General features: G+C 33.7%; 1 protein-coding gene across 10 annotated transcripts in view; it reads right to left on the minus strand.

The window, feature by feature from the left end:
• RAPGEF2 (Rap guanine nucleotide exchange factor 2) overlaps positions 1-23,876 on the minus strand; it is a 253,639-nt gene that overhangs the window by 96,880 nt on the left and 132,883 nt on the right. For 9 of the 10 annotated variants that reach the window (XM_007084219.3, XM_015538435.2, XM_015538436.2 and 6 more), the window contains 3 exons: positions 21,969-22,044; positions 19,995-20,162; positions 17,577-17,594 (listed from right to left, as the gene is read on the minus strand). In XM_007084219.3, the coding sequence (XP_007084281.1) occupies positions 17,577-17,594; positions 19,995-20,162; positions 21,969-22,044 (262 nt within the window). The remainder of the gene's footprint in view (positions 1-17,576; positions 17,595-19,994; positions 20,163-21,968; positions 22,045-23,876) is intronic. The other variant, XM_042983677.1, reaches the window with a different exon arrangement.

The raw sequence follows: 23,876 nt of genomic DNA on the forward strand, positions 1-23,876 counted from the left end.
AAGCTCCAGGCTCTGAGCTGTCAGCACAGAGCCCAATATGGGGCTCAAACCCACGGACCCCAAGATGATGGCCTGAGCCAAAGCCAGGACCTTAACCGACTGAGCCACCCAGGCACCCCTCTGACAGATTCTTTATACCATAACTCAATCCTACATTTCACATAATCACTTCAATACCTGCGTTTACCTTAGACAAGACTTCCACATGCATCCTCCCCAAAGCTTTAATAGACAATTTTATTTTTTCTACTTTGACCAAATAAAAATGGTACTTCAAGTTCATTATTAAAAATAATTTAAGGGGCACCTGGGTGGCTCATTCGGTTGAGTGTCCCACTCTTGGTTTTGGCTCAGGTCATGATTTCATGGTTTGTGAGCTCAAGCCCTGTGTCAAGCTCTGCGCTGACAGCATAGAATCTAGTTGGGATTTTCTCTCCCTCTCTCTTTCTGCCCCTCCACTGCTCACTTGCTTGCTCTCTCTCTCTCTCAAATAAACATTTAAAAAATTAATAAAAAATAAATATAATTTAATTATGAAATAAAGTAGAGATACCAACACAATGCCTGACACATAATAACTGCTGAATAAATACGAGTTGAATTTAAATGTAGGCTTTACAAATACTGGGAACCTGTTACTTCAGTTAGCATTTAGTATCAGAAAAACATAATTGAGAGTCCAAAAATTTCACCCAGATATATCGCAAAGATATGTTCCAAAGACACCTTTAGACTCTTTTTTCTTCTCGTGTTTTTTTTTTTTTAAGTTTTTATTTTAATCACCTGGTGCACATCATGACAAATGCACTCTTTAATCGTCATCACCTATTTCACCCACGCACCCTCACCCACCTTCTCTCCGGTAACCATCAGTTTGTTCTCTATAGTTAAGACTCTGTTTCTTGGTTGGTCTCTCTTCCCCTCCCTCCCTTTCTCCCTCTCCCTCTCTCTCTCTCTCTCTCTCTCTCTCTCTCTCTCTCTCTCTCTCTCTCCTTCCTGTTGTTCATTTGTTTTGTTTCTTAAATTCCATATATGAGTGAAATCATATGGTATTTGTCTGAGTGACTTGTTTTACTTAGCATTATACTCTAATTCCATCCATGTCATTGCAAATGGAAAGATTTTATTCTTTTTTATGGCTGAATAACATTCCATTGTGTATATATACTACTTTTTTATTTCTCTATTCACCAATCAATGGACACAGGATGCTTCTATATCTTGGCTAATTGTAAATAATGCTGCTATAAACACAGGGATGCATGTATCCTTCTAAATTGGTGTTTTGTATTCTCCGGGAAAATATCCAGCCATGCAATTGCTAGATCATAGAGTAGTTCTTTTTTAACTTTTTGAGAAGCCTCCATACTGTTTTACAGAGAGGTTGTATCAGTTTGTATTCCCACCAACAGTGCATGAGGGTTCCCCTTTCTCCACATTTTCATCAGTACCTGTTGTTTCTTTTGTTGTTGACTTTAGTCATTCTGCCTGGTATGAGGTGACATCTCACTGTAATTTTGATTTGCATTTCCCTGATGATAAGTGATGATGAGCATTTTTTCATTTGTTTCTTGGCCATATATGTGTCTTCTTTAGAAAAATGTCTGTTCGTGTCTTTTGCCCATTTTTTAGTTGGATTATTTGTTTTTTGGGTGTTGAGTTTTATACATTCTTTAAATATTTTGGATAATAACCCTTTATCAAATATGTCATTTACAAATATCTTCTCCCTTGCCTTTTCATTTTGTTGTGTCCTTCGCTGTGTAGAAGCTTTTAATCTTGATGAGGTCCCAATAGTTTATTTTTGCTTTTTGTTTCCCTTGCCTCAGAGGACCTATTTAGAAAAAGTTGCTATGGCCGATGGTAGAGAAATTACTGCCTGTGCTCTCTTCTAAGATTTTCATGGTTTCAGGTCTCACATTTAGGTCTTTAATCTGTTTTGAATTCATTTTTATGTATGATGTAGGTGTATGAAAATGGTCCAGTTTCTTTCTTTTGCATGTTGCTGTCCAGTTTTTCCAACACCATTTGTTGAAGACACTGTCTTTTTCCCATTGGATATTCTTTACTGCTCTGTCGAAAACTAATTGAACATGTAATTGTGGGTTTATTTCTGTGTTTTCTATTCTGTTCCATTCATCTATGTGTTTATTTTTGTGCCAGTACCACACTGTTCTGAGAACTACAGTTGTGATATAACTTCAGGTTCAGGATTGTGATGCCACCAGCTTTGCTTTTCTTTTTCAAGACTGCTTTGGCTATTTGGGGTCTTCTGTGGTTCCATACAAATTTTAGGATTTTTGTTCTAGTTCTGTGAAAAATGCTGTTGATACTTTGAGAGGAAATGCACTGAATGTGTAGGCTGCTTTGGGTAGTACAGATGTCTTAACAGTATTTGTTCTTCCAATCCATGAGCATGGAAGGTCTTTCCATTTCTTTGTGTCATCTTCAATTTCTTTCATCAGTGTTTTACAGTTTTCAGAGTACAATCTTTTTCAGAGTATAGTCTTTCACCTCTTTGGTTAAGTTTACTCCTAGATATCCTATTATTTTGGGTGCAATTTTAAATGCGGTTGTTTTCTTAATTTCTCTTTCTGCTGCTTCATTATTGGTGTATAGAAATACAATAGATTTCTGTAGATTGATTTTTTAAATGCAACTTTATTGAATTCATTTATCAGTTTTACCAGTTTTTTGGGTGGAGGCTTTCAGGTTATTTATATAGGATTTTTCTTTCTTTAACAAAAAAAGTTCGAGACTACAAACTGTTTGTTACCTTTGTTTCATAATTGGAAAAATAACATAATAACTTATGCATAATAAACAGGCTCAATATTTACATGGTATATGTTAGAAAAGAAAGATATAAAGATGACATAAAAGGACACATGTAGAAAAACAAAATAAAGAAACCTGTAAGTCAACAAGAAATTTCAACATCAATAAGGGGGGTTTTCGGGGACCTGAGTGGCTCAGCTGGTTAAGCATCTGATTCTTGATTTTGGCTCAGGTCATGATCCCAAGATTGTGAGATCAAGCTCCATTTTGGGCTCTGTGCTGACAGCCGGAGCTTGCTTGGGATTTCTCTCTCTCTCTCAAAATAAATAAACATTAAAAGAATAAGAAGAAGGAGAAGGAGAAGAAGGAGGGGGAGGGGGGGAGGAGGAGGAGAAGAAGAATGGGCTTTTTAGGGGTTCCTGGGTGGCTGAGTCAGTTAAGCATCTGACTTTTGATTTTGGCTCAGGTCATGGTCTTGGGGTTCATGAGATTGAGCCCCACATCAGGTTCTACATTGATGGCACAGAGCCTACTTGGAATTCTGTCTCTCCCCTTCTCTCCCACTCACACATGTTCTTTCTCTCTCAAAATAAATAAATAAACATTAAAAAAAATGTTGCTTTTTTAAAATGCACTTATTTGAAAAATGATCTGACTGTAATTTTTTTTCATTTTTTAATTTATTTTAGAGAGAGAGAGAGAGAGAGAGAGAGAGCGAGAGAGAGAGAGCGTGAGCAGGGGATAGGGGGAGAGAGAGAGAGAAAGAGAGACAGAATTCCAAGTAGGCTCCATGCCCAGCTTGGAGCCCAACACAGGCTCAATCCCATAACCGTGGGATCATGACCTGAGCTGAAATCAAGAGTTGTCCACTCAACCAACAGGGGCTCCCCCAAAATAATCTGACTTTAATAGCTGATTTAACAAAGCTTATTTCATTTCCTAGAATCTATTTTAAGAAATACCAGACTTCATCTTGAAATGCTCAGTTGTGGAGGTGAAGTCCTTACACACTGGTACTCAGTATGGGCTCGCTACTATAGTATTTCACAAAGCAACACTACAAACTAAATAGCAATTATTACCATGATTACAAATTTGGCATGTAAGATATTCCCTTATGATTAATATATTTACACAAGCACAATGAATTGCTAATTTTCCCTCCATTTTTACTTAATAAAAAGAGTACTACTGAACACAAACTAGAATATAAGTTAGCTGCAGGCAGGGACCATACATTTCATTTATTTAACATTGTCAATGACAAATGATGCTTTATCTCTGGTACTTCACACACAGTAATTACTCAAAAAGAGAAATGAATGCATAAGTGATTCCACTGAAACTTTTTCAAAACTATCCTGTGAAGTATCATTACACCAGCTTTAAGATTACAAAACAGACACAGGATAATTGTATAACCATAAAAGACGTCCAATCTGTTTACTCTCAAAAGTAGGTGTTTTAGATAATTTGACAGGTGAAAAGAGTAGGCTAACACAAGAAAATTTAAATTTAACAGGGATACATATAAATACCTACATGTGTGCTATGAAAATGTCACTTGCACAAGTACAACATGAGGGATATCAGGCTGGAGAAACACTTCATAGGAGTGGGGGGAGGTGGGAAGGATATCTCTAAAATGGAGCTGGCTAAAGGTTCCATATGAGCCAATGCACAATGCCTTAAAACTCTGATAATCTCAGGTGATGTTATCTGGCATACAATGTCCAGAGCAAGGAAGACAGAAAGTTCCACTGTAATCTGCACTGTAAGGTATGTAGGACCTTATGTAGGTGGTAGCAATCAGTTCTAGACATCATAATTTAGGAGACATAATAATAAACTGTGTACTGAAAGAGCAGAAAACCTACTAAGGTGTTCAGGAAAGCTACAAGAAGTTAGGATTGGTTAACACAGAAAAGAGGCTTAATGGAGTAGGATCTCTTTAACTATCTGAAGTACAGTGATATGAAAGTGGAATATGAATATTCATTTGTGTTGCTTTAGAAGTAATCTAGAACCATGAACTAAAATTACAGAGAAGCAGATTTAGGCTAAACTTAAGGAAAAGTTTCTTCATTATTAGCCCTTCCTATAATAAATAATAACTGCTAGGACTTACTAAACCCTTGCTTTGTACTAGGCAGTAGGATATAATTTTGACACATTATGTAAGGACTATCTTGCAAATATAAGGGCTAACTGTGATTAAAATTTGGGGGGGCACGTGGGTGACTCAGTCGATTAAGCCTCCAACTTCGGCTCAGGTCATGATCTCACCGTTCCCGAGTTCGAGGAGCCCCACATCAGGCTGTGTGCTGACAGCTCAGAGCCTGGAGCCTGTTTCAGATTCATTCATTCATTCATTCATTCATTCTCTCTCTCTCTCTCTCTCTGACTCTCTCTCTCTCCCCGCCCCCTCCCCCCGCTCATGCTCTGTCTCTCTCTCCCAAAAATAAAATAAATGCTAAAAAATTAAAAAAAAAAAAAACTTATAGTAAAGGCTAAATTCAGTGATTCTATAGTGAAAAATAAATTGTTAAGGGTTTTGATTGGGAGATCCCTAAAATCCTTTCAAGGTCCTACGGTTATCTTATCTAACATGGCCATTACCAAACATTGGCTTGGTAGCAAAATGGGGATAAAAGGGGTGATATGATAATAGAACAACAGAAAAAGAGAGAGCCATTGAATGGAAATAAATCTATCTTATAAGAAGATTTCCTGGCAGTGACTATTCCTTTATTCTGAAATTTCTATCTTCCTTATTTTGGCAGTCAGAGGGGAAATATTAAAATGCCCTTACTTTTTAACAATTACAGTGCTAATTAGACAATAGATTAGAGGTTTTCTTAACATCCTTAGTTCATAAATTAAAAGTTGCCAAATTTAGAAGAAGGTTAAAGATAATTTTCTTAATGTTAGCAATAATTTGATTAAAAATTGCACATAACTAGATAATCAGTTTTATAGATGTTTTTTAAATCCCTTGAAATTACTTAATATATGTTTTGTAATATTCTTAAATATTACCAAAACACTTCCAATATTCTCTGGTGCAGAAGCAAATAATTTGAGACTTTATTTTTTCATCTCTAAAAACTATGAGTACTTTCAGACAACTGTAAGTTGTTTTGATCCATTAAAGTCATACTGGGTGCCTGGATGGCTCAGTCAGTTAAACATCCAACTCTTGATCTCAGCTTAGGTCTCAATCTCAGGATTATGAGTTCAAGCCCCACACTGGGCTCCACGCTAGGCATGGAGCCTACTTAAAAAAAAAAGTCGTATTTACAAAAAAATCTCTCAGCAAGATTTGGCTTTTGTTACTCATAACATTAGTGAACCTAACTTTTAAAATACACTAATTAATTACATAGTCATCTTTGTTATGAAATGGTACTACTTAACAGTTAAAACCCATTTCTGTATTGGAATGAAATTAGGAAAGTTAAAGATAGGTAAAAAATGCTGTGCTTTCTTGATATGACATGGTTTGAAAAGGAAAAACTTATTTGCAACAAAAATACTGATGAATCAGCCAAAGCCTACCATCTCTGCCAATATAATTTAGTAATTATTTTTCACACTAGACATTCTATGCTCTAGCCATGTCTTTTAAGGGTATTTCAATCAGGCATCTAAAGTGGTTAAATTATTTGATACCTATCTCTTTCAGATCAAATTTAAAACTCAAGTAACATAAAAGCAATATATGTTAAATTCATTTTTTAAAATAAATAAGTTTTTATATCAGGAATGGAAAAGACCAATGTCTAGGTTTGACTCTGAGTACCAAGAACACTGAACATGTAAGTTAACCTCTTTGCCCTTAGCATGCTTATCTCCTTCCAGTGGAGATACCATCACCTAAGTGTTTAGGAGTACAACGTTTATTAACAAAATATATGAGATGTATTACCGAGCCGACTGGTATACAGCATAAGGATCCAATAAGGGCAAATTTTATTCCTTCCAAGATATTCTAAAAAGTCAGTTGCACTCAAGGTTTGGGCAATTCAACAGTTAATGCTGTATAATATATAGTGTATAATATATAATATTGCATAGATGGCTTGGATTAACATCCTTCTAAAGACATCCTTGTGTAGAGCTGTTAATGTAGGTAGATCTACAGTTTTGCTCCTACAAATATTCAGTAATGTCAATTCTGTGAGTTTGATCCAAAGACACCAACATACAACCAAGATGCTGCTGAGCACCACACAGTGTGCCACAGGAGTAATACGGCATACGAGATACAAGATACAATCTGTTTTAAAGACTTTATTTTCTCTTCAGAAATTTAATTTGTTTATGTTTATTTAGTTATTTGGGGGATGAGGAGCAGAGACAGAGTGGGAGAGAGAGAATCTCAAGTAGGATCCACACTCAGCGCAGAGCCTGACACAGAGATCCATCTCAAGACCGTGAGATCACGACCTGAGCTGAAATCAAGAGTCAGACGCTCAACCAAAGGAGCCACCTATGCGCCCAGGAATTTAATTTTTAACAAACATACTATCATTTTCAAAATCTAGTGTCTTCAAATAAATACCAAAATGTATAGGTTTTCATAATGGTTGAATAATCTTTATTCTAAAAGAAAACGACTATGCTTATAAATGAAAGCATTAATCAATGTACTTCACTATCAGGAATAGAATTGTGACTCCCCCTCTGTTGTTATTAAATATATTCCAGACAGGAAATACTTCAAGGTAAATCTGCCTGGAAGATAATTAAATATAGAAGATTGTCTCAGTATAGAAAATATTTTAGATGCCACAGAAATTTTTTAAGTGTTCTCTTGAAAAAGAAGTCAGTCTATGCTATATGACAACATGAGCTCTAGATGACAATATTTAATCCTCCTCATAAATAAATGAATAACAAAGCCCAAACCACACATCTAATTGTTCCCTCTTCTTAAAAGCTCTAAAAACACGGACTATTTTACCTATTCATATTTTAGTTACAATTTGAAATTTTCATTTACTACCATGCTGATATTTTAAAAGAATAATACTAGAATATTTAATTATATACATCAGACTATTACAATTGTTGGAACTGGCAACATGGATCATATCCATTGGAGACTATGTCTCCTGGTTGTGCCATAAAGTAGCAGTTCATAGTATTAGCACATAATCATAAATCTATAATTAAATACTAAACAGATAAGGCATTCACTCATTCATTCTACACTGGACCCGCAACACTAAGTGGGTTAAGACAGGAAACAAGAAATGAGGGATGAACTTTAGAAATCATCCTGGGCAGTTCAACAGTGTGGTAGACCTAAGGAAAATGTATTGCTCATCATATGAAATGCTCACTAAAAGACTGTCTTAGAACAAATGTTTAACAAAACCTATTTTTCTTGATGGCTTCTATTTTATAAGAAATAAGTGGGGAAGAAAATAAAACAACTATTTTCAAAATTTTTTAAATTTTTTTAATGTTAAATTTTTGAGAGAGACAGCACGCAAGTGGGGGAAGGGCAAGAGAGAGGGGGAGACACAGAATCCGAAGCTGGCTTCAGACTCTGAGCTGTCAGCACAGAACCCGACGCGGGGCTCGAATACATGGACCTCAAGATTATGACCTGGGCTAAAGCTGGACGCTCAGTCTATTGAGCCACCCAGGCACCTCAAGACAATTATTTAAAAGGAGACATTTCTCTATGTAAGAAAGGATACCTGAGTCTATAGTAACCACTAACCCTACAGAATATTCATGTGGCCATTTCAGCTTTCATCAAGAGAAACCGGCCCACCATTTTAAATTTGTGGAGCAAAGAGGGGCATTTTTCCATCCCTTTCCAAAGGCAGCTCTACCCTTTCAGATAATTTGCTTTAGCAGTTGATTGTTGAATTACATTCAACCTCTGAGCACAATCAGTAGTAAATCACACTTTGTGATGACAAAGGAAACTAGCCACTAATGTCTTAACATAAGCAAAACAAGTGGATGGAAAAGACTGAAAGCAGCATCTTTATTTGGACACAAAACAAAACAAAATGAGCCCATTACAAAAAGAGAGAGAAAGACAGTAGGGATTCAAAGTAGAGGGTAACAAAAAGAAAAGAATTCAAATCTAGGAAAACAGTAGAAAGAGCTGGAATTTTAAGAAGAAAAACACTTTAAATACATTACTAGGTTATTTGTTTATTTCGTACAATCAAACTGAAATAATTTGCAATAAATTGGATTAGATTATCCTGAATATTAACTATTAATCACCAACAGGATGTTGTTAAAAACTACCCATGGTGATCTTTTATTTTTTTGAGGGTATGGGGGAGGAAACCTAAAACTAGTCTTATTGGTTGACCTAAGATCAAAACTCCATTTTTAAATGTTATCTAACAGATATTTCACACTTATAATGACTATATTTTCATTACCATACAAAACGACATAAAAATTTTAAATATTTTGTAATTCCACATAATGGCTTATAATTATCTTAATAGGGAACGGGTGTTAGTAGCTTTTTTCTTGGGGGGGGCGAGGATTTGGGTAGGTGGTTAGATAAAATTCCTAAAGGGAAAAAAGCTCTAAATGAGAAATGCTAAATAAATTAAGTAAAAATGTCTATTTTTAAAATCACTATCAAAATGGATTGTTAGTAACCATCCAATACAATTAATACATTTAAAACACAATTATTTAATGTAAAATATTTTAAAATTCTTCTGATTCTACCCAAAGTTAGCTTGGGATCTTACCATTTTCTTTCAGTATCTATAAGAGAACTGAGCAGCAAGGAGGAAAAGGAAGTAGTGATGAAAATCATACAGGAAAGAAACAAGGTTAGGGTCAGCTTCAAAGGTGTGGGACCTATGCAGTCACAAAGGACTCTGTTCAGAAGGACGCCTGGACTTGGGAAAACTTTTTATTTTGAAGAATAAGCAATGGACAAACTACAGTTATTTAGAATTGCGTATTTGGCAGATATCTTCTTGAAAATGAACAAACTGAGCTTGTCACTTCAAGGAAAACAGCTGATAGTACTGTGTTTGCCAATGACAAAATTTTAGCTTTCAAGTAAAAATTAAACTTTTGAAAAATCTACATCTAACACCATAAGCTTGACGGCTTCCCCATCAGTAAGGCTTCTTAAATGAGACTGGTAGTGACATTAACAAATGTGATTTTTTTTTTTGATACTGTGTAACATGCCAAAATTTGGATGACAGCCTAATTTAGTGACCAATGCATAATGTTACAAAATCATACATAAGTAAAAAGATCTATGGGTAAGTAAGACCAATGGGTTTAAATGAAAGAGAATCAGTTCACCAACACAGTTTTATATTCTTTATTGCAACTAAATTTTTAAGAAACTACCATGTGTCAAATTTTGGCGAACTGTATCAATTAGATTATTTGAAAAAGCTGTTAAAATACCCTGCCTTTTCCAACTACCTGTGTGAGACCAGATTTTCTTCATATACTTTATGTACTTGAACCAGAAGAGCATATCAACAGAAGTAGATATGAGAATCCAGCTGTCTCCTATCAGGCAAAATATTAAACATAGTTGGAAAAGTATAAAACAACACTACTCTTCTTATAAATGTTTTGTTTTGTAAGATATATTTTTCACTAAAAAAAAAGCTTATATAATGTATAATACATTTATTATTTTAAAATTAATTAATAAATACTTCTACATTTCTCAGTTTCAACTTCTAATATGACAAAAAATGACATGAATAACTCATATAAACAAAAGCTTGCTGCAGCTCTCAAAAAGTTTTAAGAGTGTAAAGGAGTCCTGAGATACAAAACTTTGGCAACTACAGCTCTAAAAGATGAATTAGAAAATAATCAGCACTTTTGCTCTTTTAAAGATTCCACAGTTACCAACCATCCATAGATTCTTTTAAGACAAAACCCTGTGTTTACATGAAATACCACTTCAGTTGAACCTTCTAAGACCTTAATCCACTTGAAGAATGGTTAGCTGCTCATAATCTTCCAGTCTAATTAAAGTTAGGAAAATGTTCATACCAAGGAGACAAAAAGACTGAAGCTCTCAAGTGCTCATCAATAATGCTCACTGTCGAGGGCATCAATATTATTGAGATTATCAGTGATGCCGAAGTATTCTCTACATCCTAATTAGTTGGAGATATGCTTATTTTACAAATTAACAAACAGCAAAATGATCTTTTTTTTCTAAAAACTTTCCCGAGTATTCCAAAATTTCTAATGATTCAGTTTGTTAAAGGTTCAATTTAAAAATTATATAAAGAAATGGATAGAAAGTAGAAGTATGACAATAATTAGTGAAAGGAAAATGTTACAACTTAGAGTTTTTAAAAGTTTTCTTTCATGTTTATTTATTTTTGAGAGAGAGCGAGAGAGACAGAGTGTGAGCAGGGGAGGGGCAGAGAGGAGGGGAGACACAGAATCCAAAGCAGACTCCAGGCTCTGAGCTGTCAGCACAGAGCCCGATGTGGGACTCGAACTCGTGAACCGTAAGATCATGACCTGAGCCAAAGTCGGCTGCTCAACCAACTGAGCCACCCAGACGCCCCTTATTTTGAGATTTTAACTTTATTTTCAAACATTTGCAAATGCCGTCTGGATTGTACCAAAACCACAAGCGACCAATTATCATTATTATCCTCAATCTAAGTAAAAATCAAGACAATTTGAATATTTTCTTTTTCATCCTCAAAATTGTCTCTTCTGAATTAGCCTGCCAATCAGTTATCCCAAGAAGTAATTCATATTTCAGGCTGCCTCACTCGACTGTCACATCATTTCTTCACTACACTAGCAATTCCAAATTCCGTATTACATACAACTATCACCTATGTTTCACTTGAAAGAGAGAAAGGAAAACCAGAAAAAATAAAGGACTGCTTGATCCCATACTAAGTCCATAAGAAATTGCTCTAATACAAACAATTACTCAATAAAGCTTTTTCCCCCAAATAGATCGTATATTTTTTTCCAAAGTTTCTTAGTTATTTTTCAGCTTGTGTGTAATTTAAACCACAAAGGATACTAAGTACAATGTGAACTGGGTATGTTCAAGTCAGTCAAAAGTTTACTATTGATATTCTTAACACTACTGAACTATACATTTAAAAATGGATACTGGGAAACTTAACAGAAGACCATGGGGGAGGGGAAGGAAAAAAAAAAAAAAAAAAAAAAACAGGGAGGGAGGGAGCCAAACCATAAAAGACTCTTAAAAACTAAGAACAATCTGAGGGTTGATTGGTAGGGGGGGTGGGGGGGGGAAGTGGGTGATGGGCACTGAGGAGGGCACCTGTTGGGATGAGCACCGGGTGTTGTATGGAAACCAATTGGACAATAAATTTCATATTAAAAAAAAAAAGAATATCAAAAAAAAAAGGTTACGATAATACATGTAATGTTATGTGTTTTTTACTTAAAAAAAGAAAAAACATTGAATTATGCACTTTAAACAGGTAAAATGTATGGTGTATGAATTATAACTCAATAAAGCTGTTATTTTTTAAAAGTGTAAGTTTGCTCCTAATCAATTTTTTTTTTTTTTTTTAGCAAATGGAAAAATGGTTTACTATTGAGATCTGGATCATTACTAAATTTTTGAGAGAATAGGGGGAGATTTTACATACATAAATATGTATAACATAGTAGGCATTTTAAATCATTTAATATAATTAGTTTAAATATTTCCTTTCACAAGGGACTTAAACCTTACATCTATACACTGAATACAAACCTCTTCCAGAGGTCAACAATATCTTCTGGCCAATAGAAAGGCATTTCAAGTTAATAATGTTTTAACACTGGATTCAAAATCAAAAAAGAACATTTCTAGTCACCTGATATTTCAAACAGTGAAACAGACTACTGATAACTTAATTGTAAAAAGATCAATTCAGCACAGGTAGGAAATAGGTCTGAATATCAAAGTAGATTTCTCCAAAGAAAAGAGACATTTTTCAAATCAGCATGTAGCACTACAAAATCTCATGAAAAAAAAAAAAAAAGCACATAAGAAATGCAACAGTCTAAGATGAACAGGATCTTTGCAGTTGAGACTAAAAGCTAAATTTTAGCCAAGTATATTTAAAACATATACAAGTACAGAAAGCCACCAGTGTTCACAATTAGAGGCAGGACAAAGTAGCAATGATCTGACAAATAAATTGCTTGAAATATTGCATGATTTGCTGCACAACACCCTTATTACTTTCAATTTCCAAGTGCAACCAAAAGATGGGTCCAATTATGACATCAACACAAGCTTTCTTTCAAAATGGAATGAAAGAACAGTAAATCCCAGTGGACACGGGAGTTCTGCAGCAGAGATGATGTAATATATAAAAATAGACATCCTCTAACAGAAGCTGAAACTTGGGTAAACAGCACACTGCACACTATTCTCAACTGCCTTGCATGAATTTGCAATGCATGCTGTTAATAGCACAAGAGAAATCATTTCTTGTTTTAAACTATTTCCTGATTTACATTTCCATTTCTATACACACTCTATAGTATAATTTCCCAATCTGTATAAATTAAATGAACATAAATACCTGATTGTAACTGCAAGAAAGGGAAACAGTCCCCCCAAAGCAAGGAAACTGAGACCACTGCAGCAGTTTTAACACACTGCATTTTGCTAGAAATTGCAGCACATATGGCACAGAATTGTTACGTCCACCTATTGTTCAAAGACCTTTCCACAGGGAGCTTTCTGCAGGATTTTAAAATGCAACATGATCTAGGTGAAGAGGAATCAGTAAGCCTGCTGATAATAGGTTCAAAAAGCAAAGAATATTTTTGACACTTTAAAACTCTGATGCAAATATAAATCATCATACATGCATACAATAACTAAGATCTAGCAATCTGTAGAGGTTTGTGTGTGTGTGTGCGCACACACACGCACGCACACACACACACACACACAATCACTACTGTCTAACACTCTCCCTACCCTTCTCTTTTCCATTCTTTACCAATTCAGCTTTCACATTTCTATTGGGCTCTCCTGGATTAAAGAATATTTTCCTTCGAGCCAAGATATTAAGGCTGTTCAAAAAACCATGCCCGATTCTTCAAGGTGCCCTGTCTATGTACCTCCACAGTACTAAGAATTCTCTGTATTTTAGTTGCCCATTTATTTGTCTATATTACCTATGAAACTAAAAAGAAGCAAAATATGTCTGTCCTGTAGACCTATATAGTCCTAGAGACTGGCACAAACCTAAAACAAGGTGGGCACACAATAAATATTCATTAAATTAATAAAAATATGTAAATGAAAATACTGAGCTTTCCTCTCTATGATACAAGAAAGAAAATATACACATTTTCTGAAACTCCATCCTATTATAATTCACAGAAAGGCACTGATGATATTATTGAAGACAAAGGCTTTAGCAAAGAAATGCCTAATGAATTTAAAGAATGAAAATGTTGAAATAATTAAGAAATTTCCCCCATATTTGAATATTTTGTATATAAGCGTAGATTTTTTAGATGTCATATGAATAAATTATAGTCAGGTATAATATGATGTGAACTGATTGTTGTAAGTTAAAATCCTAAGACCTTATTAATATTCTAGGAAATTTAGTAAATCTACAAGTCACTGATATATTAGTGAAGATATATTCTCTTACTATTAAGTAGGAAATGTTGGATTAAATTAAGAAGACCTCAGTAAAAAAATTAAATAAATAAGTGAAAAAGCAAAATCATTAACATGAGTGAAAACACTATTTCTAATGCAAGAACAATAGCCCATGTCAAAAACACTATGGTCACATAAGTGTGCACAATCACACAAACACCGTAATTTTTCATTTGTTTCAATATCTAACCATTTTTTGAAACTAACCAAACTTACCAAGAAGTCCTTAATTGAAAATGATACTAACTTAAATCTATCTCTTAAAAAAAAACCTACTTCAGAGATATATAAGATATAACCTAGGAATGATTACATAACCGTTATAAGAAATAGAAATTGTCGGGGCGCCTGGGTGGCGCAGTCGGTTAAGCGTCTGACTTCAGCCAGGTCACGATCTCGCGGTCTGTGAGTTCGAGCCCTGCGTCAGGCTCTGGGCTGATGGCTCGGAGCCTGGAGCCTGTTTCCGATTCTGTGTCTCCCTCTCTCTCTGCCCCTCCCCCGTTCATGCTCTGTCTCTCTCTGTCCCAAAAATAAAAAAAGAAAAAAAGAAAAAAAAGGTTGAAAAAAAAAAAGAAAAAAAAATTAAAAAAAAAAAAGAAATAGAAATTGTCTTATATTGTTATAAAGAATAACTTTATAAAAAAAATGGGACTCATTTCCATAAGCCTCATGCATGAATCAATCTTATTACAACTGGTGCCATTTTATAGATATTATATTAACACTGTAACAAAAAAATTATTCCCATTATGTTGTAATGTTACATGATATTCAACTTATATTAACTTAATAATTTTATGCAGTATTTTTTATTACCTTTATACATCTGTACCAAGAATCTTAAACTAAGCCTAATCTACTGAAAAATTTAATACATAATTACTAAACAGTGCTCTGAAGTGTATATTCATATTGTCGACAAGGACTACTAATAAAATGTGTGGGGAGGTATCTTTTTATATGATCAACAGGTTTCCATTGTTTCAAAAATTTTGCATTGATTGAAATTTTATGAATATGTTTTATGTTATCCTCCCATTTCAAATGTGTAGAAAACAGACCCATTCTTTTTAGGGTAAGTAGGAGTAGGAGTGGAAAGTCAATCAGAACTGCAAAGCACAGAGAGCATCTTAGTTCTTTCAGCCATCCGAGGCTGAAATGTCTGTTGCTAGACGTAACCGCCACGGTGTAGAGAGGACAAGTTTTCTTCAATCTTCAGTCTACTCTCTCTGTACAATTTTTAATCTTTCTAAACTAAGAAGGCGGCATAGCTCTCTTTTCACTAAGATAAAAGAAACAGAGGGCAGAACAGACATGTACCAGTCTCCCCAACATGCCAGTCAGGTAAGTTAAGTCCTCCCCTTAAATATTTTCTAGAATAAATCACAAACTCTTAGAATCAATTACCTATAAATGTAGACAAGCAGGGCCTGTAATTATGGGTAAAATAAACAAAGCTTTTTTCCTCTACTGTGTTCTGAACCGAAAGACAAAACAAACTTGACCAAAGTCTCTAAAGAGGCTGACCCTAAATCTTCTAGCCTCTGCCAAGAACCTTATCTACTCCCTGCCTATTATTTTATCCATTCTAAGACTGAAAACTCATACCACATCCTATTTTCTGGCAATCTTAAATACAGTCTCAACCTCAACTCATCGAAATGTAAGAAAATTCTAATGAAAGCCATCTCCAATATTCCCTTCTCACTGAATTTTAAAATGCTTATTCTCTCTGCAAATCTCACACACCTGCCTTGAAAAAATGTCTTGAAAATACCCTATATGGACTACTTGTGTACTCATGTTTCTGAAGGAAATTATTACAATCTGTTTTAAACCACTACAACACATCTAACTTTAAAGAGCATACATCAGTTATAGATCGTAACTCAGCATACATTTTAAATTCGATTCTTAGTTCTAAATGGGAATTAGACTAAACAGTAATTTTTCATATTAAAAAAGAGAAAGATTAATTATATACTGATGCATCTTTTGAAATATTAAAGTTCTAGATTTTAGAGTATACTTTTGCCAGACAAAAGCTCAAAACGCTGGCGCAATTTAAAAAATTTATATAATTAGATCAAAATTTTATTAAATTTAAAAACAATGAAAATGTTTAAGATTTACCACATCATTTAAAATTTAGCAGTGCTTCTAAAGTACCATACAGCAGTCATGACACCTGTGGCATTTTAATATGTATTCTCTTGCACAGAACATAAAGTTACTGCCTCATTTTAATTTGAAAACCTATACAAATATTTCATGCTTTCAAGCAAGGTTACTGTAATAGCCAAAGATATTATATTGACAGTAGACTTCTTCTAATGTGAATTAAATTATTCATGATCTTTTTCCTGTGCAGTAAGAAAACACAATTGTAAAATTTTACTAGTTCCTTAACCAATTAGTGTCCAGAGGTAAATCAGTTTTTCTTCCTTGACTCCAAATTCTCTGATAACCCCCAATCTGACCCACAATTTCAAAACAGTAACACTAACAATCATAAATTAGTCACGTGCCGGCGTGGAAGAAATGAGCAAAGATATTAATATAGGCCTCTTGATTAAATATAGAATGAAATAAAGCATGAAATCTGGTTAAATATAAAGTGCAAATAAGAAAACACAAGCCATTTTAAATTCTCATTTCCTTTTTGACTAAGCCTTTATTCTGTTTGACTAAAATTTTACCAGTGGTCTCCCACAATGCTCTTACATTGGGATTCCTGAAATTTAAAGTTTCCACCTACATCACTTAAAATATAAAGGTAAGTTGCTAATGGAGTTCCCATACCTGTGTTTCTCTCTTCATTTCTTTCCTTGCAAATCATGTTAGTTAAGAACACTGTTTCCACTCGTTCTTAAAAGTAATTAGGTGGCACTTAAGTGGACATAAGATGGACAAGGTGGACAGTTCATCCCTACATCTGCACAAATAAAGCAGCCTGTACCATCACCTAAACCAGTGACACTTTCGTTTTAAGAGATTTTACTAAATCGGGGCAAAATACAAAAGAACAAGACCAAGCCAAACACATCAATGTTATAAACTCATTAGTTACAATGCAAACTCACAAATAAACTTGGGTTAGTATTAGGAGACCACACACAAATTACAATACCTGAGATTTAGTGCATTCCTTTGAGCCAAAATGAAATGAGTGCCATAAAGGAGGAAAGGAAAAGATGAACATTATCAGACATGCTATAGTACATCTGCCAAAATGAAGATAATGTTAAAATATAGGTTAAGTATGACCATACAGAATCGGCTATACATATAATGTTCTCCATGTTTTTTAGCCATGCAACTGGAAATGCATTTGAAATCATTTAAAATCACCTGTGAAGTATGATCATGCATCTTCTAAATAAACTTTTCACCCACAGTCCCACAATACTAGGATTCTTTCAAAAAGAAATATTTCTGTTAAGAATAAGTAAATATGACTTATGGCTAATGAAGAATAATAACTTTCATTTCATTCTTTTTATCCTGTGGCACCATATATACAAACAAGATTTTGTTGTTTTCATAGGTTAAAATCAAGTATTGAGATGAAAATATAAATATTATATAAATATAATTAAAACACAACTTGCACACAAAATAAGTATCCAATATTTTCCATTATGACCATGTTGTTGCCAATCTGAACTCATTTAGTAAAATTAATACCAACATATCACATATTAGTAAGCTAGCACAAGATCCATTAGTAATCAAGTTAAACTTTCATCATAGTACTGACTTTGCCCTCATAAAAGTATCTGTTGACCAGGTATGGTATTTTTTTAAAACCATTAAATTAAAAAAAAAAAAAGTAATCTTGTAATAATAAAAAGCCCTACACATTTTTATACAACAGATCAAAAAAGGGAAGTCATGCAGGGAAATTGAGTGAAGTATTCCATAAAGGGGGAACACACGGAAATAAAAGAGAATAACAGTTATAAAATGATCCCCCCCAACTCAAGTGTGAAAATAGGACTATAAAATTAAACCAATCAGCATTAACAATAGATTTTAAGTAATTCACACTCCCACTATCTTAGTATGGAATCTCATTTGGAAAAATAATTCCAAAGCAGAAAGAATATTAACAATATTAGTACTAGACTAAAATATTATAATATATGGAACTATTAATATGTACAACTATTTTTAATCCAAATTTCCTTCTTCCATGATCCTGTATCAACACTAAAAATACTACCTTCTTTTACAGACAATGGTAACAAAAAAACCTTTCATGGGTTTTTTTTTTAACACCAAATCTCTCCAAAGGACAAACAAAGCTCTCTTTATGATGTGCAAAAAGCTACCCTTTCCACATGAGCTCAATGAAATGATTCAACTATAAAATTCATGTTAAATTAAAATAGTGCATGGGTAGTGAGAGGAGTAGGCGGATAGCTGGTGGTCAAAACTGCTTAAAAATCCACACACAAAGAGCTCTCAGAAATAAAACATATGAAGTGCAGGTATAAAGTATATCCTATCACTAAAAGTTACTAAAAATTAAGTATATAATTTTAAGTCCATATTTATTTTCCCATGTATTTTGTACTTATACTTATTTGCAAAAAGAAAAAAAGTGCAAGTAAACAAAACAAATGAGAAATGCAAAACAGTTGTCAATTATCTAGTTTTGTTACATTTTTATTTTAAAATTAATTTCACATATAATGACTACCATTTAATGTTATTATATCTACAGACAAACCATTTTTGACTTTATTATGACATATGTAAGAACTCATGTTACTTTCTTTTTGAAAATAGAAATCCTAAAATATCTTCTCAACTATTTTGGATTGGCCATCAGGGGAAAGAAGCATAGAGTAGTTAAGCAGAAAGAAAGGAATAAGAAACATAAAGCTTTAAAACTGACTATACTGGGGTCTTACACAATCACTCATTATCTGTGCCTTGGTTTCCTCAAACATAAAAATAGCTTCTCAAATAATTATGAAATAAATGACGATCAAGTGGGCTGCAGCATTTAAAATGATCTTTGAAACTATCAGAAGTACTTCAGACCATCTTTACATTGGGACTTTTAAAAGCATCCCTTCAAATTATGCTTTCACTTCATCATATTAAAAACAAAAAAATCTCAGGAAATATTCTCACAGTGGTATGCAAAGCTATGAAAATAACATTTAATTTTTATATATCTACGTTTAAAAAAAAATAAGTCTGATACCAGTTATTGGGGCTGGGAGCAGGGGTAAAATTTTAGATGAAGGTAAGAATTTAAAATATTCCAGTTACAACTGTATAGCTGATCACAAAGCTAACCTCAGAGGACATTTTAATAAGTAAAAAGGCTAACTAGCCAATATCTTTTGATATCTTATTTCAACGCTCTTTAAAACTCTTCATACTCTATGTGTTCCTAGCAAAACCTACACTTTGGATAGGTATATCACAGAAAGGAATTATTCCTCTAAAGTAGAAAATGCAAATGTCTTTTCACAAAATTCCAAACAAAAAAACTAAAGATAAATAAAAATACTATACTTTAATAACTTACCGTATGATAGCCTCGAGGCAAAGGTGGTTTGCCCACAGGATAAGGATCCACAGTGTCAATAATTGTTTGTCTTTCACCTTTCTGGTTGATTTTTCTAAATCTCCTTCGAGATTGTCGATGAGAAGCTTGACGCTGAAAATACTCTTCATTTTCATCCATATAGTCCACCTGAAAAAAAAAAACAAAAACAAAAATTTATTTCCTCAAATACAACATTCCATATTAAGATTAGACACAGAATAAAACTTACAGATAAGTCCATATTCATTCATTTTGCAAAGACATTTGTAGACAAACTATCTTTACAGACTAAGCGTTTTTGAACTTCTCTGGAACTAATTGGTTTTGAGTAACTTTTCTTTTATGAAGAAGCATTTTCAGTTCCACTTAGGGCAATATGAGTAACTGTTGAATTTCCTGCAGTTTAAAGGGAAGGATATTTTCAGTAATCTTTGTAGTGATTTATTAGTGAAAGAACTCACAGGATACATTACCTCGCATTATGAAAGCAACGGCCCCATTGTCTTAACTCTGGTGTATATGAGTAAATCTGTAAAAACCCCCAAATCCCAAATGACTCAAGCTGGACTGCTAGCAGAACGGCTTTGGTAGGTTACTAGGGTTTCTCTTCCTACTTTCAATCTGTGAATTCAGTTTCTTTTTTTTATAAATAGTGTTATTTAAAAAAAAAAAAATTCCTCATTTTCAACATTTTAGAAACTGATGAATGGACCAACCAGAATAAAAGTTACTTTAGGTCAATCCTCCTCATACTTATATAATGAAAATGTGATTGCTCACAATCAAGGCATAGTAAGATTCTAAGACTATTCTCCCACTAGCAAACCCAGTAGTTTGTATAATATCGGCAAGTATACGATTTTAAATATCAAAAGTGCCACAGAGAAACACAAAATAGCACTTACAGAGGCCAAAATCTCTAGGAAATACCTAAAATGCTTTCCAAGACCTGTTGCTGGAAAGTCCTATGTAACTACCCACATTTTCTAATCCTAAATCTTTACTTACCACCATGTTACTTTCTTACTTAAGAGTAAATTTTGTGAAATTTTACCAAAGATTTTCACTCCCTTGGACAAGGAAGTTTTCATTCTGATGAATTCCTCTCCTGCATCATAGGGGAAAATCCCAAATCTTCTCTGAAAATAGACTTACGGCCTTCTACCAAATACTGTATTAAATGTGAATAAAAAGCTTCCATCATCTTCTATATTAGGCCAGAAAACTGGGGGACTAGTACGCTGGTTAAATACTCTGTTGAGGTCTTTATTTCTCTTTTTAACTGAATTGCAGGATTTAAAAAATATATTGACCAGGATACCTGGATGGCTCAGTTGGTTAAGTGTCTGACTCTTGATTTTGGTTCAGGTCATGATCGCACCATCGTGAGATCAAGCCCCACATCAGACTCCACACCGGGGTGGAGCCTCCTTAAGATTCTTTCTCACTCTCTCTCTCTCTCCACCCCTCTCTTCTGCTCATGCACTCTCTCTCAAAAAATAAAGTTTAAAATATATACATATAGACTGTAAGACATGTATAATAAACAGGAATTGGTTTCCTTATCCTAACTGTTGCCTGAATACATATTACTATGATTCATTTGAAGTATCTTACTCATTCCAATTAATATTTAGAGAGCTAAAATCCTGTAATTCAAAGATCATTCCCAAATTTAAGTAAAATGGCATTATCACAGATTGATTTAACAAAAGTTCAAGCACAAAACATTTAGGTACTTGCCCCTTTTGAGTCTTCTATCTTTTTCATTTCATTGAATCTTATAAATAATTACAATATTATGACTATGAACTCAGATTCATAGTAAAAATTATGGAATAAATATATCTAAAGTTATAAAATCTATAATACACAATTATAAGTACTGTGCAAAAGTGTTTTTATTTTTGTAATTTTTTTAGGGAAAAAAAGTCTTCACAAAAGTATTCTTACCACAATCATTTCAGAAGGCTCTAAAACAATGCATTCACAGCCACGCCTAAAGCTTCCTGCAGAACGCTTGCCAAAACTAGGAAGAAAAAAAAAGATTTATGAAATATAAATTGAAAATTTAGGCCAACTCTCCAAATAAATAAAAATAAAATAAAATAATAAAAACCACTGGAGAAAGGGAAACTCTTTCATCATTATTTATACAGAATAACAGGAACCATTCAAATTCTTAAATTTCAGATATATATTTTTCTGAAAAATTCCAATATCATGTTTCCAGATTAATAATGTAAGTAACAGAAAACCAGTATGAATGTGTTTTATATTAGCTTGTTCTACTTTTTTTTTTTAAAGTTTATTTGTTTATTTTGAGAGAGAGAGAGAGAGGGAGAGAGATCGTGTGTACGTGAGCCAGGGAGGGGCAGGGAGAGGAGACAGAGAATCCCAAGTAGGCTCCCCACCAACAGCGGCAGTGCAGAGCCCAAAATCGGGCTTGAACCCACAAACTGTGGGATCCTGACCTGAGCTGAAACCAAGAGTCGGACAATTAACCAACTGAGCCACCCAGATGTCTGTATGGGCTGTATAGGCTGTTTCAAGTTATTCCCAGCTAGGTGAAAATTTAGAATATTCTAACATTCTAATGGGAACTGAATCAATGGCAAACTATAAAAACATACAAAGTATAAAATGCATATAAATTTTCTTCTGTAATTTAATTGACTTAGTTAAGCATTTCTTTTACCTAAAAGCTATATTAAATTTTTCTACATTTTCAAATCAACTTATTCGAAATAAGTGTAAGGACAAGGTATTCCACTTAAGATTTTTTCCTTAATTCAAGTGGATGTGCATATCACAAGCCCATTTCTCCTGAAAACTTTTCACTAGCGAACTCAGATATAGCACCTTTGCCTTATCTGTGACAACTCCCACCTGAACATTGCAGCAGGTGATTCTGCCATAGCTATATTCACACTAGAACCATGAGGAGAAAATCCTGGTGAAGCTAGGTAGTCCTGACTTGTTCTAATATACCATCTACTCCTACCCATTTACTACTACAAAATTCTCCCCTCCCTCCAATTGACATTTTTAATAAACATTTTTAATAGCTTATCTTTGAGAAAAAAAAAATTCTTCCAAAGAACTTTTTTATCAAGCAACTAATCCTGTTTCTTAAAAAATCAAAAACAGAACTATATGTGGCATATATATGAAAAAATTATTTAAATATTCATATGTACATTCATGCACACAAACATTCATATTAGAGTGCTTTTTTAAAGTGGAAAAACTAGCAAGAAAATATAATAAACCCATCTAGAATATTACTTCTTGTGCAATTAAAATGACCTAAATCTTTAAATATTCTTACCTTAGTTTACAATTAAATACCACTAAAATGACATAAAATCTTCAGTACACACAAAAATTTCTTTCTGGTTTCTGAACTACCTGATTGCAGTTTAATTTTTTTACAATGAACTTTATAATTTAATGATACACTACAAATGGAAAAAATAATCTTAACATGTTACTAAAATATGTAGTAGGTTTTATGCCATCTTCACCCATTTAATCCTGTTACATGACTAGGTAAAAATATATATTATATGTTTAAGGTGTATTTCTAAATAAAATAACATTAAAATCTAAAGAAACTCACAACTACGTAACTCTTTTTTTTAGGTTTTTATTTAAATTCCAGCTAGTTAACATACAGTGTCATATTAGTTTCGGATGTACAATATAGTGATTCACTGCTTCCATATATCACCCAGCACTCATCACAAGTGCCCTCCTTGGTCCCTATCATCCATTTCCTCCATCCCCCAACCCACCCCCCTCTGGTAACTGTCAGTTTGTTCTCTATTGTAACTCTAATTTTTATTCTATTTTATTAAA

Source organism: Panthera tigris, chromosome B1 (genome assembly GCF_018350195.1).
Source record: "Panthera tigris isolate Pti1 chromosome B1, P.tigris_Pti1_mat1.1, whole genome shotgun sequence".
NCBI classification, from domain to species: Eukaryota; Metazoa; Chordata; class Mammalia; order Carnivora; family Felidae; genus Panthera; species Panthera tigris.